Below are 19,436 nucleotides of genomic sequence, written 5' to 3'. Positions count from 1 at the left end.
AACTCGGGTTAAAATTAAACCAGCAAAGCAAAATCAGCTTAGTTTTAACCTGCATCATCCCTCTTCCAATTCACCATACAGCAGCAGAAACGTTCTCTGCAGGTAAGGACAAGTGACCAGGGTCAGGGTACCTTTTTCAGCAGTGGTTGTCAGTCTATGCTGCCTCGTCATGCTGATGGAACTACCCTGTTGGTAGCACCTCTGCCGTGCTTTGACGCTGCCATTACTGTCTGACATTTAAACTGGGAGCACAGAAATACCTCAGCAAATTGTGGCCTTGTTTGCTGGGATTTTTAAAAGTAGAATAATTAATATTGTCAATTCCTAACTGCTCACGGTCTCAAAGGCAGCCATACCAGGCGAGAAAGACAGATGTCAGGAGGAAAAGAGAAAGAGACATGCTGTCTTATAGCTTGTGAATAATTCTTAGCCATGAATTCTGTGTTAACCTAAAAACTTTCACCACTTCATTATTTTAAAATAGACTTTTATTGAATATTGAAATTCTATCACTCTTGTGATTATGTTTGGAAGGAAGTAAAAGCTTGTGTCCCTGCTCTGTAGAGCTGTTATGCCCAGAAGAAATTATCTAAGGCAGTGTTAACAATGTTCATTCTTACTTAATTTTGAAATTACTGTACAGCATGTTATATATAGCAGGAACTTGTTTAGCTTCTAGTTTCTTATGTTTTGTTCCTTTCATATTCCATAAAGCATAGCTGTTCAATAGCAAGTTCTACACAAGCATTCCTATTTCCAGCAGTCAGTTCATTGGATCACGGATTTTCCCTGGAAGCATCAAAGTAACAGATCAAAATGTATGCCAAAATGTTAGCGATAATTAAAATAATAATTGTCAACACTTCAGCAGAGATTACTTTTATTGTTGAGAATCAATATAATCAGAATTTTAATAATTAATCAGGATTTGACTAATCCTGCAAAAGTGAAAAACACAAGTAGCAACCAAAAGAAATCACAGTATCATGAAATCAGCTATGAATTCCGCATTTAATGACTTATTATTGAGAATGAACCGACAGCATCATGAGTGATGTGATTACTTGAGTTCTTCTAAGAGCAAGGCAGCTATTCTGCAGTCTGAGTGTTCTAGACACCTGTGAAACCATTGATATATGGAAGTTGCCCCTTATGTCAAAGTTGATTGTAAGAAATATTTAATCCAAAAAAAGATACAATTTTGATTTTTTTCCTCATTGTTGTTCTATTGCTACCTCCATGAGTCTCCCAGTGGCCGATTCCCTCACTTTCATTGACATTTAGAAGAAAAAAAAAAGACTACTTTCCCCATGTTGCACATGGATCATCACTCTGCTCGTGGTCCTCCAGCAAAACACAATCCTTCCCATCCCCTTTATAATAATCCAAGGCATGTAACATGTGTGGCACAGCATGCCTCACTTGCTAGCATAGGTTAACATATATAATGATTGTGTAGAGCTGCGACTTTATTTTTCTGTTACTTGTGCAACCCTGAGTTAGAAAAAAATACCAGTTTTGGAAGAGAAGAGAGGATTATTTGAAAATCTTCCATTATTGGTATCACTTTTTGTTTTCACACAGGGAAGCCACAGTTAGCAGTTCCCCCAGTCAATGGACCTCTGGGTCTCCTTCAGTCGTCAAGGAGACAGATCAACACATCTTTGAAAACTTTGGACAATCTTTGGGCAACAATGGTAGAAGGTGGTCAAGAACACGTTGGCTTTGTCACAGAGGAAGATGGGAGGTGCAATCCACTGAAGAACATGGGGTGCCAGGCCATGAAGGAGGGTCAGAGCCACCTGCTATGCTCTTCTGAACATCCTACACAGGCAAAATCAGGAGAGAAGTGCCTTTCTGAGACAGCAATCAAATGTGTAAAGGGAACGGAGCAAGCCAAGCTAAGACATAGTCTACTCTGCCACCGTAGGGGCCTTGGTCCTCTCTGACTCCTTAGAGGGATGTTTGTCTTAAGGCACAAGAAGACAGATTTCCATCCAGTGCTTCAAGTACAAGTTCATAATTGCAGCTGGCCTTTGCGAGAGGAGCACAGAGAACGAAGAAGGATTTGAATGATTACCTACCATCTGGACCTGGACAATAGCTGCCAATTGCTAGCTAGTTTCAATAAAGGGTAGCACTATGGCATTCTGAATTATTGGTAAGATAAATCTATGCTTCCAACTTTTGAGGTCTACACAGTTCTCTTACCTTTCGTGGTGCTGAATGCATCCCCTTTCCTGACTCAGCTATGCTGGGGAAGATGACAGATCTGCCTATTCTTACGTTTTCTGACTTGGTAACTTCGTTCCTACGAAATGGTGACAGAGAAACTGAATCAGCGGGACCGCACTCACAAATTACATCAATAAGATTTTTACCTGGGTAGGGGTAGGTAAAAATGCTTGAGAAAAATTATAGCAAACATTATACATTAAAGCTGATAACCAAATGAAATAATGCAGGAAATACCTACTAACATTATTACTTTCTCTACGAAAAGTGTATTAGAGTAAAATTGTGTTGCTGATATACTTTGACAAAAGGTAAGACAATTAATGCTTATTACATTTCCATTTGTTTTTCTATACCAGATGTTTTAGACTCAAAAAAGATAGTTGGAAAATACTTAGATAACTAGAACACCTTCTGGTTATTTTTTTTTCCTGTTCGTCAAAACATACTAGGTGTTTAAAGCTGGGCTACGTTAGGGCACTAGTACTGTAATGTAATGTAATATTTTATTTATTAAGTGATAATTGCATTTTTTATAAAAGAGTTGTGTTCAAATAACAATAGACATCAAATATGGAAAAGATTTATAAGATCATCCTCAAATCAGTGCATATTTGTTTTCTATAGGAATTAGAGGCAAATCGCACTTTTCTAAGACTCACTGTCACTGGATAATCAAATGCTAGGCTGTTGATAACTGAGAAGCACCAGTCACTGCCGATGCAAGTACAGTATCGATACCTGAATGTCTTTGTTCTTATTTTGCCTTCTGCCAAAATACTGCGTGCATTCAAAAAATCTACAGCAGACCTGACGAACAGCTAACTACGCTGGCAGCTACCACCTAATAGTCCCACTGTCTGTTTTAACCTTTGTTTCCCAATTTCATTGTAGTGCATTATTTCTATTTACATCCTCTAATACTCACATATGTCATCCAACTCTTTGATACGCGTACACTTTACAAATACAAATGTTAAACACATAGCTCTACTGTACTGGAATAATAACTCAATGTACTGCCCTCTAATGTTGATTTTTGACATAGATGCAAGCTTCTGTTCGCTTTCTAAAAAATGTGCGCCTATCTTAACATTTCCACTGAGATGGGGTTCACAGGGAGTTTCTAAAAGGACTACCTGATTATAACTTTTTAGAATCCTTTAGTTTAATGAATCCTACAAATTTAACAGAATTAGATTTACACAAGATTTACACGGATTTAGTGGATTTAAAAAAAAACCATGACATACCCAAGAAAGATCTCTCATCTGTTCAAGGACAGAAACAGAAAGATAACCTGTCATCTCTGGCTTTACTTTACAAGATGGTCTTTCTCCAAGCAGTTAAATATCATCTGTCTTCCATGTTTGATCAGTTCTATTGTCTCGTATTTCAGATGACTTCTCTGTTCACCAGTCTGATAATTTTTAATGACACCATATATATGATTGCCTTGGCCCCAAGGACTGTAATTATGAAAAAGAATTTGGTGAGAAGAATTGAGATGCCTGAGCATTAAATAGACAGAAGCTTAAATACACTACGGAACATGTAGATTCTGTCCTTTATACTCTAGGGAAGGCTCATCTTTAGCTTTTTAGAGATGAGATATAGTCAAAAGCAATTAAAATAAAAAACTCAAAATAAAAAACAAACAGTGGGAAAAAGAAAGTTAAGAAAATGAAATTTCAGATTTTCAATGCATGCCTAAAGTCTTTGTTTAAAATGTACACAAGCATCGTGAATACTGACTGTGTGAAGAGTGAAAGATTCAGCACAGCAGAAACAGCCTTAATTAAAAGATGTGGGTTTTTTCACAGCTTTTTGGCTTCCTCTCAAAAGACCGATGCCACACATGAGTGGAGACAGACCAATAATTCTTTGAAGTAGCAGGACAAACTGTTTTAAAATGCAAAGAGCTGGTTTCTGCACAGAGGATTACAGGAAGCGGTAACACTGGTTTTTCATCTTCGTGGTTTGCACTGATAGGTTACTAGTCTGTTGGGTAAAAGAAAGCTGAGACAACTGAAGTGATCAAACATGAAAGACAGATGACATTTATGTGCCCAGAGATGGTGCATCTGGTAACTTACACCCAACCCCTCTGTCAAAAATTAAAGAGCAGTTTAGGGAAGGGCAGCCCTCAGAGCTGCACGGAATTCCTGATGCAATTGATCTCAGGAAATGGCATTTGGGCATTCTTGTTCCTATTACAAAAGTAGTGGGAAAAGGTTTGTTTCCCTTATTAAAACCCATGGCTCTGAGCAAGCATTAAGTTACACCTTTATTATTTAGCTATTCAAAAGATAACAGAATTCCTCATTACCAGAATATCTGAGAATACCAATACAGACCAGGGAAATGAGGACTGGGTTTCAGACCTTTTGAATCATGTAATGAATTATTCACAAGATGAGAGATGAGAGCTTCTGAATCAAAAGTAAATTCTTTTTTTTTTTTTTTAGAAATAACTGAAGTTGAAATAGTGATTTTTGTCTTACGATGGTAACACGACTGGTAACATATCAAGAAATATATAGGAAATATATAAACAACAAAGCTGCAAGCAAAAAATCAGTGAAGCCATTAATGGAATGATTTGCAAAGGCATGGATTAAAGATGATGGTAACAGCACATGTCTTTGACTAAGTATTTAGTGGTAGTTAGTGATTCTTCATATTTCACAGAGATTTGACACATATCATCCTCTGCACATATCATATTCTATAAGATAAAGCTAAAGAACGGAAGTGGCTGCTCAGTAAGAATTGTCGGTCGGTTAAGTTGCATTAATTTCTTAGCAGCAAGATTCTGATATTCTCACATGTTGCTTCCCAGATACATTACCAGAAACAGGACGACAAGACAGAGAAACCCAAAGGAAAAACTCAGACTGACAAAACTGTATTAAAACAATACCCATGAGTTAGTTAACAAAATTTTGCAAAAGAGGAATAATTACGCTGCATAGAGAGATTCAAACAATGTGACAACATGTCAGCATTAGACTTTGATTAGACTCAAGCTCTACCAAGCCTGAAGAGATCGGTTTATACCTGGAGATGCAGGAGAGTGCGACAAGCCTACCAGCTACACGAAAAACTAAAGGATCTCATCTCGTTACCACGACAGAAAAGCTTTCTAACAGCGTGCTCTGTTAGGCTCAAGTTCTGGAACACATCACCCAAGGAAGGTGGGACTCTCCACCACTCAGAGAAGATTTAGACAAGCCTCGGTCAGGACAGGACTAAGAGATCCTGCCTCCACGCTGGGGATATCAACTGCTCAGGGTCTCTTTAACACTTACTTCATCTAATCCCCAGGGAAGGAAATTTTATGGATAGTTTCCGTTACAAGTTTTTAGATCTCTCTTGTTGAAATTCAGTGCAGGGCTGAGTCTGAGCATAGAAAAAAAAGCCTAAACAAATTATTTTCCAGAACTTACAAATAAGTAGAAAGATATAAGCACCTCAAACACTCAAAACCAGCTTTTATCACAAAGGTTACTCGCGCATTATATAATCTATTGCACTAATTTACAACTCACCAGTCACTACAACCAATTATTCATCTATCCTCAACTCCCCTCAATTATGATTTTATACAATGATTTTATTTATTTTTCTTAATGTTATGTTTGTTGTTTTATGCCATTAAATTATTTCCCTTTGTATGTAGGCTAGAAAACCAGGATGAAGAAAAAAAAATCATATTCACAACAATGATAAAACTCTATTTTGAAGATGGTTTCTTATTCTTCCAAATCAAAATATCTTAACTCCTTTATCCCACTGTGAGATTTCAACCCCATAGAAATAATCATCTGTGACCATGTTATCTCAGCTGCTCTCTGAACACCACAAAGCCACTGCAAAATCCAGCCTTCATAAATACAGTGCCCATTTCCTTAGCCCCATGCCTGGCAGTGTTTAAGAGGCACTTGGACAACGCCCTTAACAATACGCTTTAACTTTTGGTCAGCCTGAAAGCGGTCAGGCAATTGGACTAGATGATCGTTGTAGGTCCCTTCCAACTGAAATAGTCTATTCCGTTCTACTCTATTAATCCTGACGCTGGAGGTACCAAATCCATGTCTGTTCAGCATCTTCTGAAACCCTGTGTTCAACCAACTCAGGAAGGCCAAGCTCTGCCCTTGCTTTATATTCTGTGTAAATATTCTGCTTTAAATAATGCTCTGCATTTAGTATTAGAAATAGCAAATTTAAAGTCTAAACCTTAATGCATTAAAAGGTACTGTTAAACCAGCAGTTCTTAGAAATCGCTGTGCCAAACTGATCAACTGCCAAGCTGTCATTCACGGATCTTAATATTCTGTGAAATGCCCAGTCAATCACCGTTCAGTAAAAGAGAGTCTCTGTGGCACGGAGCGTGAAGAGGTGCCGCAGGTGTCCCCCCAGACACACAGATTTATCCCACCAGTCCACCGTACTTTCGCATTGTAGGTTTCTGCTCGTCTTGCTTGTCTGGCGATTTCCTCTTTTTTTGGGGCATTATCAGTACTGTCAAAGAGAGTAGGAAGTGAGAGATGCACTGATGACACTGAGTGTCTGGAGGTACGTAAAACTTGCTTTATGAAGCAATTTCACACTGCTGTGTCCTTAAATTTTAGCCATTTTTAACTGTTTTTTTTTAAGCTCGTCTCAGACCAAGCCTATGCATCAGTCTTGGAGCACAAGTGCCTTCAGGCTGGTGGAATTCTGCGGAGTGTTTTTGTGATGCAGCCCCGTTCTGTGCGACCAAGCCGTGTCCCCATGGGCACAGCTCACACAGCTGTGCTAAGGCAGCTTTCAACTACCATGCTGTTGGTTCCATCTCTAGGAATATCCGCAGCCACAATCAATGCTGGAAAACTCCTCTGCCGCTCTGAAGCAAGAGGTGATCTCTAGATCGGACAGGGTACCTCCTCTACCTACTCACAGCCGTGACTTTGAGGGCATTGGCAGCAAAGTTTACATCTATAAATAGCAATCTCTTCTTTAATGATCTTGTTCTTTTTTAGTAATTACAGACACAGCTCTAAAGCAGCAAGTGTGTGAAAACTGTAAACTCTGACACACAAACCACTGATACACACTTTCTTATTGCTTTACAAATGGAAATCAAAATGCATTTCACATCATACCATTTGCAACTATTGGAGAAAAGATGCATGGACAATTCTGTGTAGCATTGCTTCAAGTTTAGAGGAATAAGAGTACTGTAAATGTTATTTTCAGCAAAAAATTAATTTTCCAATGTTGAAAGCAGCTGAATAACACAGACAACCTCTCTGTTACTAGCAGAATAATTACTGTAACAATTACAGCCCCTAAATCAATTTGGATGCTTTGCAGCATGTCCTTTAATAATCTAGGACACAAAAGTTGTTTTATAAAAATAATCTGCATCTACCAGCAAGACCTATTTTCTTCAGGTCAGGTACAGAGTAGCTTTGAAACATACAATCAAGAATATTTACTACTTCCCTTTCAAAGACATTTTTTCTAACTGCCCATCTGGAATCTTCACTCAGGAAAAAAAAAAAAAAAAAGGTAGAGAAATACTGGAAAATCCTCATGAACTGGAAATCCGTACAAACTTAAGGAGGGGCTCAAGGACAGTGATGGACTGAAAGTTATGTAAACCCAAGGCTCTCTGTGCTTCCCATTTTGCTGCAGCTACTTATCCACTGTACACCTCAGAAAGGGGCTATGTAAGCACAAAGAAAAGGAATTAAGGAAAGAACATAGCATACATATTACATACTAGTTGTCACAAACGTTATGCTTGGATACCTACCTTTCCTCCGGTGGGTACTCCTGCTTTACCCTTGTTTGGGAGCAGTTTCAAGCTCGTCTGATGGCAACCTGCTGCAAACTTCCGTTTTTTTGATGTGGCATTTTAGCAAGCTAAGACAACTCATGAATGAGTCAGAGGAGCACCAGAGACAGCAGGCACGTGCCTCCTCTCCTAAACGCACTTAGCCCAGCTCACTGGAGCACACAATTCACTCAGGGCTATGTGATTCCATGCCAGGAGTCAGGCATCCAAAATGTGGATGATGTGAGATTGTATGTCACAATGCTGATGTTTGTTTCTGAGAAACAGATTTTCAGCCACAGATTTCTTCTCATCCCTTCCATAAGGTAATATGCATATTGCTTTGAATAAACAGGCATTTATTAGTATCATGTTTTAACAATGTAAGTGCTATAAAGTTAAAAAGTAATTTGTCATACTGTAGTTTTACTTTAGGCAGGACCATGCTTTTGTCTGTGTAATTACTCTGAATAGGGCTATATATTCCTTTGTTAATGCAATTGACTCAGTCATGACCAGATTCTTTAAGTAATACAGGGACAAATGCACCCGCTGTGTCATCTCACATAGTCAATATGCTTAAATAGGAGATTATTTACAGTGTGGACTAATAAGTTTGAAAGCTCAGTCTCATTACTCAGTAACTATCACTTCAACGCTGTATAAAATCCACTAACTATACACAGTATCGTGGTCTTCAATGAAAACCAAGGTGCTCAAAGCAAAATCCTCACTGTCTGAGCCCAACTAACGCTGCTGACTTCTAACAAGAGTATGCACATGCAGAAATATTTGCCAGACTGTAGCCAAAATTTAGAAGTGATTTTCAAAATTAATAAAGTCAATTAATATGATTAATTAGATTAAATAAAGTATTTTATTTTAGCTTTTAAAAAATACAACATTCTAAAAAACATTTTTATCTATAATACATAAAAATCCATTAAAATCTACAAATAAAATATGCAAACATTAACAGATTTTGAGAGTGGTGACAAACTTTCCAAGAAGGGGGTGGAAAGTGATAACTTAACACTTCCAAGAATTATTTTTTAAACTGTGACTTTCACTTGTGTTGAGAAACCATTTGAGATATCAAATTCTGTAACTGACATAGTGCTGTCTAGACTATTTTAATGCAAAGAGTTTAGATATCAGAGAATTAAAATTATCACAAACCCACATCTCTGAATATACTAAATTGAAGAGCTGGTGACCTCGATTAAATAACACTATTATTCAGTAGCACTTAAAGATGCCTAGCATTCTGCAGAATAAAAACTCATTATAGTATTAGACATGTACATAAACAAGAGTCCTCCAAAACAGAAGCTTTTGCTGCCCACCGTGTATTTATAAGCAAAACACTTTCCAAAGTCTTTTCCTTCACGTGGCACCTTGTCACTGACCACTTAACTGCTGGTAGCACTGGGATGCAATGGTTTGACTCTTGCTAGTCTGGAGAGGCCGAGTCTAAGACACTGAGGAGGTGACTTAAACGAAACATACTTCATAGAGTTATTACTGCTTCCCGATGCAGCTGAAAATAATTTTAAAACAAAAAGAAGGTGCAAGAAGTTAAGAGGGGAAAAAAATAATCATAAACCTGTTGTCTTTTTGTAGTTTTTATATCAGAACAAAAAAGTACTCTAAAGATACTGCAAAAAGGTCTGAACAACATACCACAGAAGCACGAGAAAATCAACATACTCACCAGGAATCAATCTATTTGGAAGCCAATGCAGCAGGTATGGTGCAGTTTTAAGTAACCAGCAACACAATGGACAAGCACATAAAAACTGTTCCCAGAGTACTGTGCATTTTCAGGTGCTCCCCAGAGAATCACCCAGTTGAACACAATTCCAAGTGGGGAAAATAAGGCTCGAGAGAAAGGAGCCAAACAGAAAGAAATGTGTACAGAAAAGAATAGTAAATGTGAAGGAAAATCTAAGTAAGAGGCAGGAGTCAGCAGCAGCATGCTCCAACACTTTAAGAAAATAAAGCTTATAAGCATTTGCTTTACTAAAGCAGTTAAAACACTCCAACATTTTTCTAATATTATTTCTTTACAATGGATAACAATGCAGCACATACCAGAGATAAAGCAAGCTGTTAATAAAAGAGAAATGGCCACAAGACAATCTCTTGATTAAGATTTGATGCATGCTCTGGAAAATATTTTATTAACCTCCCCACATAAAGTAAGGATAATTCTGTAAGAGGGAAAGACGCAGGGAGATAGGTTTTCTTTTTTTTTTTTTTTAATCTAAGGTCAAAAGAATACCTGTCAGTACGAGGGCAGTAATTTTTCTGAAATACTGTTTATTTTTTTGTTTGCTTTAGGAGAGATTGCTAAAAACTTAAGTCAACTAATGTAACTGTTTATAGATACAATCTTAGAGGTACCTGGTGGTATCCATTTAGGCTTCTTGTCTGTTACAGGACTTGATGTATGTAAAGGCCTCCCAACTGGTGCTGAAGAACTGGACATCTTTGTTTGTGTTGGCTCAGATTTTTGTTCCATTATCCGTGAAGGAGAAACTACAGGCGACGCTTAGTTGGAAAATAAAAACAACCTTAGAAAGATACTCTTTAGTAGAGAAATCATCGCACATGTGTAAGATGATAGATCATTGTACAGCACAAGCTCTCTGGGTGAAATAATTTCTGAGTGAAATAATGAGTATGTCACTAGATTGTCACATCTTTAACAGCATATATTTATACAGTCAGTCCTGTTATACTCTGGAATTTCAATTCTAGTTTGAAAATAGGCAGTACAATTTCTTCTTGAAACAAGCCAGATACTGAATTTCCAAGACAGAAGATTCCTCTGTCAGCTACACAAAGCAAATTTCTTGTCATAACTAAAACTAGTTTTAAACTAAATTACATGTTGTAAATTCGGGCACGAAATTAAAACACATTACCAAGTCAGGCACAAGATTAACACCATGGTAAGAATTTTCTTAAGCTACGCAGGTAAATTGCGTTAGCAACACAGTGAACAATTAACCCTGAAGGGCATGGATATTTAATCTTTTTCACCAAGTGGTTGGTAGAACTAGCATTGTTTAGCTGTCCTTGAACTAACAATTCATAAATGCAACTGCAAGAGGAGGCTCTGAGATTTTAATTTTTAAAAGAATAATCCTCAGATCACTGATTGTTATTTGGCCTTTTCTTAAAAGCTAGGTACAGTTATATAAAAATAAATTAACTCAGTCTGTTCACTTTTGTCTGCTTTTATAGTAAGGGGTTTTAGTTTACTATAAAAGGTTTTTTCTTTCAGGATTTTTTTCTACTCTCCTCCCTTTCCTCTGCAAATAGTAATTTTCATCATAAACCTCTACAGTCAGTTTGTCAGCCAAATTTATCTATTCCTTCAGTCAAAATAAAAGGAACTTTTATTATAAAGAGGTCTATTTCAAATTCATGGTACCTGTAGTATTAATCTTGGACTTCAGATTTTTCTTCTCTCTTTCAGCTGGCATCTTTTGCCTGGTTTTCTTTTTATTTCCTTTGGCTTTTTTCTTTTCCATAGCAAAGTCTTCATCACCACCTTCACTATAATCTGAATCTTCTTCTGAATCCTCACCTACAGCAAGGAAAAGGGACGTCATCTCTTTACAGGAAATGCAATTTACTATTACTTCAGGGCCTTCTAATCACATTCTGGACATAAAGAACCAAAATGTCTTAAGAATATAGTAAAGCAAAACTGCACGTATCTATATACTGAACTGAGAAAGAAACAGAAATAAAACATGTAAATCATTATGTATTTACAGAATTCTTGCTTTGCACTTTAATAATTGAACACCCTGGTACAAACTGCATAGAATAATGATTTTAACAGCAGAATTACAGGTATTCCCTGGTCCTCAGGGGGGACTTCAAACACACTGGTATCTGTTGGAGGGACAACACAGCAGGGCATAGGCAATCCAGGATGAAAACTTCCTTTTCCAAGTGATGGAAGATCCAACAAGGAGAGGTGCTATGCTGGACCTTGTTCTCACCAACAAGGAAGGGCTGGTGGGGAATGTCCAGTTCAAGGGCAACCTTGGCTGCAGTGACCAAGAAATGGTGCAGTTCAAGATTCCAAAGGCAGTGAGGAGGGTGCACAGCAAGCTCACTGCCCTGGACTTCAGGGGCCTCTTCAGGGATCTGCTTGGCAGAGTACCATGGGAACAAGCCCTGGAAGGAAGAGGGGCCCAAGAAAGCTGGTTATTATTCAAGGACCACCTCCTCCAAGCTCAGGAGCGATGCATCCCAACAAAGAGGAAGTCAGGCAAAAATATAAGGAGGCCTGCATGGACAAACAAGGAGCTCCTGGACAATCTCAAACAGCAACAGGAAGCCTACAGAGGGTGGAAGCAAGGACAGGTAGCCTGGGAGGAACACAGAGAAATTGTCCAAGCAGCCAGGGATCAGGATAGGAAAGCTAAAACCCAGACAGAACTAAATATGGACAGGGGTGTCAAGGGCAACAAGAAAAGCTTCTACAGGTACGTCAGTGATAAAAGGAAACTAGGGAAAATGTGCGCCCTCTCCGGAAGGAAACACGGGACCTGGTTACCTGGGAATATGGAGAAGGTTGAGATAATCATTGACTTTTTTGCCTCAGTCTTCACCAGCAAGTGCTATAGCCATAACGTACAAGTTGCAGGAGGCAAAGGCAGGGACTGGGAGAATAAAGAAAAGCCCACTGTAGAAGATCAGGTTCAAGACCATCTAAGGAACCTGAAGGTGCACAAATCCATGGGACCTGATGAGATGCATCCACGGGTCCTAAGGGAATTGGCAGATGAAGTTGCCAAGCCACTAGCCATCATACTTGAGAAGTCATGGCAGTTCGGTGAAGCTCCCGCTGACTGGAAAAAGGGAAACATAACCCCCGTTTTTAAAAATGGAAAAAAGGAAAAGCCGGGGAACTACAGGCCAGTGAGTCTCACCTCTGAACCCAGCAAGATTATGGAGCAGATCCTCCTGGAAACTATGCTAAGATACATGGAAAATAAGGAGGTGATCGGTGACAGCCAATGCGGCTTCACTAAAGGCAAAATCTGTTTGACAAATTTGGTGGCCTTCTATGATGGGGTTATAGTGTTGGTGGCTAAGGGAAGAGCAACTGACATCACCTACCTGGGCTTATGCAAAGCATTTGACACTGCGCCACATGACATCCTTGTCTCTAACTGGAGACATGGATTTGACAGATGGACCACTCAGTGCATAAGGAATTGGCTGTATGGTCACACTCAAAGAGTTGCAGTCAATGGCTCAATGTCCAAGTGGAGACCAGGGATGAGCAGTGTTCCTCAGGGGCTGGTACTGGGACTGGTGCTGTTTAGCATCTTCGCTGGCAACATGGACAGCGGGATTGAGTGCACCCTCAGCAAGTTTACCAATGACACCAAGTTGTGTGGTGCAGTCCACATGCTGCGAGGAAGGGATGCCATCCAGAGGGACCTGGACAGGCTTGAGAATGGGCCCATGCAAACCTCATGAAGTTCAACAACGCCAAGTGCCAAGGTCCTGCACCTGGGTCATGACAATCCCAGGCACAAATACAGGCTGGGCAGAGAATGAATTGAGAACAGCCCTGAGGAGAAGGACTTGGGGGTGCTGGTGGACGAGAAGCTCAAAATGAGGAGGCAATGTGCACTTGCAGCCCAGAAAGCCAACCACATCCTGGGCTGCATCAAAAGAAGCGTGGCCAGCAGGTTGAGGGAGGTGATTCTGCCCTTCTACTCTGCTCTGGTGAGACCCCACCTGGAGTACTGCTTCCAGCTCTGGAGCCCCCAACATAAGGACATGGGCCTATTGGAGCAGGTCCAGAAAAGGGCCACGAAGATGATCCAAGGGCTGGAGCACCTCTGCTAGGAAGACAAGCTGAGAGAGTTGGCATCATTCAGTATGGAGAAGAGAAAGCTCCAGGGAGTTCTCCAGTACTTAAAAGTATTTATAGGAGCCTTCCAGTACTTAAAGGGGGCCTACAGGAAAGATGGAGAGGGACTCTTTATGAGGGAGTGTAGCAACAGGATGAAGTGTAACAGTTTTAAACTGAAAAAGGGGAGATTTAGATTAGATATTAGGAAGAAGTTTTTCACTATGAGGGTGGTGAGACACTGGAACAGGTTGCCCAGGGAAGTTGTGGATGCCTCGTCCCTCAAAGTGTTCACAACCAGACTGGATGGGACTTTAAGTAACCTGGTCTAGTGGGAGGTGTTCCTACCCATGGCAGGGGGCTTGGAACTAGATATCTTTAAAGTCCCTTCCAACCCAAACCATTCTATGATTCTGTGATCATACTCTGCATTCAATACTAGGCTACTAGGCTGCTACCAGAAGCAGAGTACGAGTCTAGGCTGACCTCCAATCAGATGCAGCATGGTATTCTAAGAGTTGAGAATTGGAGGAAGGAAAGAACGGTGGCTACTTATTTTTTTAAATAAGCTTAAACAAAGACAATAGTGAAAGCACTAACACATGACACTACTCCAAAGCCACTGTTTTGATGAAAACCCCAAACAACTGGGAAAGAGAATAGAGGCTATTTAAAGAGACGAAACTTTCCTAGAGAAAGCGGGTAGAAGAAATTTGTTCTGACATACTGCAGCAAATGCAGAGAAGCAGTATCATTTTTGCCAGTTTGGCGAATGTGTATGAATAAGCTCCAATGTTTAGATTTAATGTCAAAGTGCAATTGAGATGCCACTAGTATTAAAAGATAATGCTTCAGTAAGGGGGAGGAGGAAAGATACAATAGAAGCAGTATGCATTTCACTGAAAATATAAACTAAATGTAAGGCATCACATTTAAAGGAGAGGGTTTTTATAGAGAAGAACTTACTAGGTACAGACTCTGGCTCAGAGTCAGTAGCATGTCCTTCATCATCACTGTCAATGGTCAGTAACTTCTTCTGATGTGCTGAGACTTTAGATGCTGCTATCCCTTGCCTACCATCACCCCTGGGTACATCGTCATCCATAACCTGATTGAGACCTAGAAAAGAGACGGTGGTCTAACGAATTCAAATTCACAGTAAATCTATTCTCCTTCTCAAAAAGAAGCAGGTATTTGACTCCTCAGAATTCATTTTTGTGATTCTGAAGGATACTATACACAAGAACATCATTGGCACTTGTTTTCGGGTGATTCTCATTTTACTCTATTAACTGACCAAACTCTACTTTCTGGTTATGAAAGTTATTAATATTTATTTGTAATCAAGCTAACAAACAGACAGATAACCAAAAATAAAATTGGAAAACTGAAAAAGTTTCCAGTGGCGCAGCAAGTGTTTCTGGTCACGTTTATTTGATGCTTAGGCATTATGGATCCATGAAGCAGAGTAAGCGTAGCTTCTCGAAGAAGCAAACTCAGCATCTAAAAACATCACATCTGTTGCTTTTTCCAACTAACTTTTAATGATCTGTACCAATCTCATTCAACAATCCACAGGTTTTCCCATTTTAAGACCAGGACCAAGTTTTTAATGAAAAAATTAACGCGTCCTTCATCCTTCAGTCTTTAAGATACTCTTTTTTTCACATAAGTGAAAAACAGAAAACAATGGAAACAAGGAAGAGGTAAGCTATTATAATGTATCTTGAAATGCTGTTTCTGAAAAGACAGAGTATGAGAACAACTTACCTAAAAGTTCACTGTCTACACTGCAGTTGGAAAAAGGGGGTCTCCTGTGTACATTTTCTGATTCAATATTCTTACCTGTTTTAGAATTCAGAAAACAAACAATAAATAATACAAAATATTAGTATACAAAAAAACATTATAAAAAGTCAAGATGTTAAGAAATGAAAATAACTAACATTTTTATCTGTCTCTCTCTAAAGAAACTATGTTTGGAAGATCTTACAGAAGAGTTATTTTTCTCACAGAAAAATATAAGAACACAAGAACACAGGCACTACCTACAAATTCTCATTTCCTTACCATGATATCTTGAAATAAAACACAACTTCCAACCTATTTCACTGTAAAATTGTCATGTTTGAATTCACTACATATAAATATAATGTTGCATTGAACTGTAAAATAACCTTGTTCTTCTGAATTTTGCACCTCAAGGATATTTGCAGATTTTTCTTTGACGGATAAGGCTAAGGCAACTTCCAAATCCCTTTGATAAAGTTTGTCATCCAAGGATATCCTGGAAAAAAACCCCAAACATGCTAAATAATAAAATGATGACATGAGTGTTACAGATCTATTTCTGACTCACTGAACTTCTAAAAATTCATATACTTGTACAGAGATTAACATTTCAATACATACTTATAGCATATCATATTATGAAAATTACTGCCTAAAATAATTTAGACAAAGTACACACTAATAATTAAACCACACTATACTTAGAAGTATTATGATTGCAAAACATTGTATGTATATATATGAACTAGTGACTGGTATTATCACAGAAAGAAGTGATTATGTTTGCCTGAAATACCACACTGAAATGTAATATTTATACACAACTTTACTACCAAAATAATCAGATTTCTTTTTTCATTGTCACTGGCTTTGTATTTTCTATCAAGCTTTAAATATATTATTTTTTAAGGAGTCCAACTTGGCTTTATATTTCTCAGTTTTAGGAGTTCTTAAGTAACTCAGAATTGTTACAGTTACTTTGCACCCTAGAGATGTCCAGAGAAGATCAGACATGCAAACCTGTTTCTGCATCTATGCAGGCCACTTGCTGGAGTTTTTTAGAGAAGTAACAAAATAGACATAGCCCACTACCAAACCCAGGAAAGTTTTCCTGACTTTATGCATAATTACATGATCCCTGGTTTGCAACGATACCAATAAGGCTGAAAATCTTTATCACACTAATAAGTTAGTTGTTTATTCTCAGCTGCTTAAAACTCCAGGGGGTGGAAAAAAAGGAAAAAACAAATACTATTATTGATATCTGGCTTTATACAGAATTGACCACATTTCAACATTTCTTACCTTTTACAAGGTGTCTGCTTTTGTGACAAAGTCAATTCTATGTGTGGCTTTTTTTGCTTCTCTTTTTTGTCCTTCTTTGGATCCTTGAGCTGTGTTCTGGATTTTTTGCTTGAAGGTGCAGCTATACATGCAAAGTCTTCATCTGTTTGAGAAACAGCAATAAGCTTTAATGAGTTTTGCTGTACTCTTCCATGTGACCAAAAGAAGTAAGTCACAATGAAAATATAACAAAGATAAACTTTTTGAAATTATTTCTATTTTAAAAGAACACAACTATACTATTCTTAAATATATTTTAAATTAAAATCTAACAAGACCACTTTTGCATATACTTTTATTCAAGAGGTAATTATTTCAATTTTTAGTACCAATATGTCAATAAAGCTTCAATGTCCAATGTGTTACCCGCTTTTCAATAACTAGAAGTTCACCTTTTGATATGCTGAAGAGCAATCACTTATAATAGCAATCAATGTCATTAAACAGTTTTAGAGTTCCTGGTGCTTTGGGAACCGCTCCCCGTCTTAAAAAATGTTGCCTGCTCCCTTTTTTCTACCATTTTCATATTGGCTCTTACCAAATACAATGCATTTCTCCAATTTTCAAAGAAAATTAGAAGGCATGAAAGCTGCCTTTCTTCCAACTGAAGACACTGCACATCACAGTGCAAAATAAGGAAAAAAATAATAATTTTCAGTATTCTCTAAATGATGGAGAACCTTAGACAAGATCACTAATGTTTCTGAGAATTTACACTTTTCTTTAATATCACATGTGGTCACTAGTAAATCAAGAAAAGTCATGCACCACATTTAAACTCCTGAAACTAAGACGCTCCACTAATCCACATGATTCACAGCAAAAATAAAAATTATTTACTTTTGCCCTCCCCTTCCCACCAATTCAAACTGTCCTCTAGATCCTGCAAACAGCATGGGAAAAACCCCTCCAAAACCCAACAGAGCAACCAAATTCTGTAAGAAAAATGCATAGCACCCATTAGGGCTTAGAAGTAAGGGAGGCCTGTCATGAAAGCAAATAGCCTGCAATCTAGTCTTCTTATCAACAAACTCAAAATTTGACTGCCATGTCCTTAACCAAAACCCATCAAGACACAGAGGTGTAGGAGAAACATTAGACCTATGTACAGATGATTCACACCTCCGTTATATTCTGATTTACAATCCTGTGACCTTATAAGCAGGTGGGCATGGAACCACCAATCACCACTGAACACTGAGGCAGGGAGAGAAATAAGATTTTCCTGCAACAAGACACTATGTATCCACCAGTTTCCTGACATACTATTGTTATACTCTGGTTTACAGGCATCATGTTCTTCTTTAATTAGGGTATCTAAGAGTATGCACCGATTACTTCCAGTGAAAACAGTTAACAGCCTTCTCGATGAATGAATTAATTAATAAAAAACACTCTAGAGATGTTTTGGGTGGTTACATTAACGTTTGGCATTTTTCTTACGTACAAGACCATGCCACTTACCATCATCGTCCAAATCCCCAAATTGAGAATAATCGACAACTTTCTTGTTCCTGGGGCAAAAAAGCATACACTATTGATCCTTTCAGAGTGAGCATCTTGCCTTGCTAACTCTTGGGGTTTGGGTCAATCGTTTAACAAGAAAAAAAGCACACGTTCAAACATATGTATAACCAGTGCTACCATACACAACGTGGTTATTAGGACTAGGTTCTAGATTTTTTAAAAAATATTAAAACAGCTGCTCTGGTGGGAGCACCGTATTCTCATGTACAGGCCGCCCCAGAGCCGCCACCGTGCAACGGTGATTATTTATCCCCTGGGTCATTTTCAGGCATTTGACACGCGTTTCCCGCGCACCTCCGAGGCCGCCGCCGGCGCAGGTGCGATTCTAACCGGAGAGGGCACAGGCCGCACTTCCAAGCCCACCCCTCAGCCCGCGACCCGCCCGAGGGAGGCCGCCCGCACCCGGGAGCGGCCCCGCGCTTCCCTCCAGCGGGACGGGAGACGGGGCAGGCCCGTCCTCGGGTCCCCCCCGCCCCCGAGGTCTGTCAGCGCGGGGCTCCGACGAGGGGGACCCGCGCGCTCCCTCAGCTGGCAACGGCCACCGGCAGCGCGCGCGCCCGAAGGCTTTCTAGGAAACACCACCCAGCGCCGCCGAGCGCGAGCTGCCGGCGCCCGCGAGCGCCTCGGGGCCGGCCGGCGGCAGCAACGGGGGCTCCCCCCACCCCACCCCACCCCACCCCGTTCCGCCACGCGCCGCCGCGCGCCCGCACCTCCTCACCGGCCTCGCCATCGCCGCTGCAGGAGGGCGGGCGGGCGGCGCGCGGCGGCCGAGGGCCGTGGGGGCGGGACGGGGCACACGGTGCCGGTGACGACAGCGCTGCC

At 39.6% G+C, this 19,436-nt stretch overlaps 1 protein-coding gene across 5 annotated transcripts; it reads right to left on the bottom strand.

Annotated features, from left to right (window-relative positions):
• Positions 1-8,943: 8,943 nt before the first annotated feature.
• Positions 8,944-19,421, bottom strand: RAD51AP1 (RAD51 associated protein 1). 5 transcript variants are annotated; one of them, XM_063356079.1, is made up of 10 exons: positions 19,325-19,421; positions 18,552-18,601; positions 17,049-17,190; positions 16,130-16,239; positions 15,723-15,797; positions 14,919-15,071; positions 11,502-11,657; positions 10,466-10,612; positions 9,774-9,940; positions 9,462-9,599 (listed from the first exon to the last, which is right to left on the bottom strand). In XM_063356079.1, exons 1-9 carry the CDS (start codon positions 19,342-19,344, stop codon positions 9,780-9,782), a joined length of 1,014 nt encoding a protein of 337 aa, XP_063212149.1. In that variant the 5' UTR covers positions 19,345-19,421; the 3' UTR covers positions 9,462-9,599; positions 9,774-9,779. The 5 variants fall into 5 exon arrangements, with proteins under 5 accessions (XP_063212176.1, XP_063212142.1, XP_063212158.1 ...); XM_063356106.1 differs by lacking the exon at positions 9,774-9,940 and having other exon boundaries at positions 8,944-9,599; XM_063356072.1 differs by having other exon boundaries at positions 9,457-9,940.
• Positions 19,422-19,436: the final 15 nt, after the last annotated feature.

This window comes from Chroicocephalus ridibundus, chromosome 1 (assembly GCF_963924245.1).
Source record: "Chroicocephalus ridibundus chromosome 1, bChrRid1.1, whole genome shotgun sequence".
Classification (NCBI taxonomy): Eukaryota; Metazoa; Chordata; class Aves; order Charadriiformes; family Laridae; genus Chroicocephalus; species Chroicocephalus ridibundus.
Note: the sequence above shows the minus strand (reverse complement) of the source record. Positions and strands in the feature narration are given on the sequence as shown.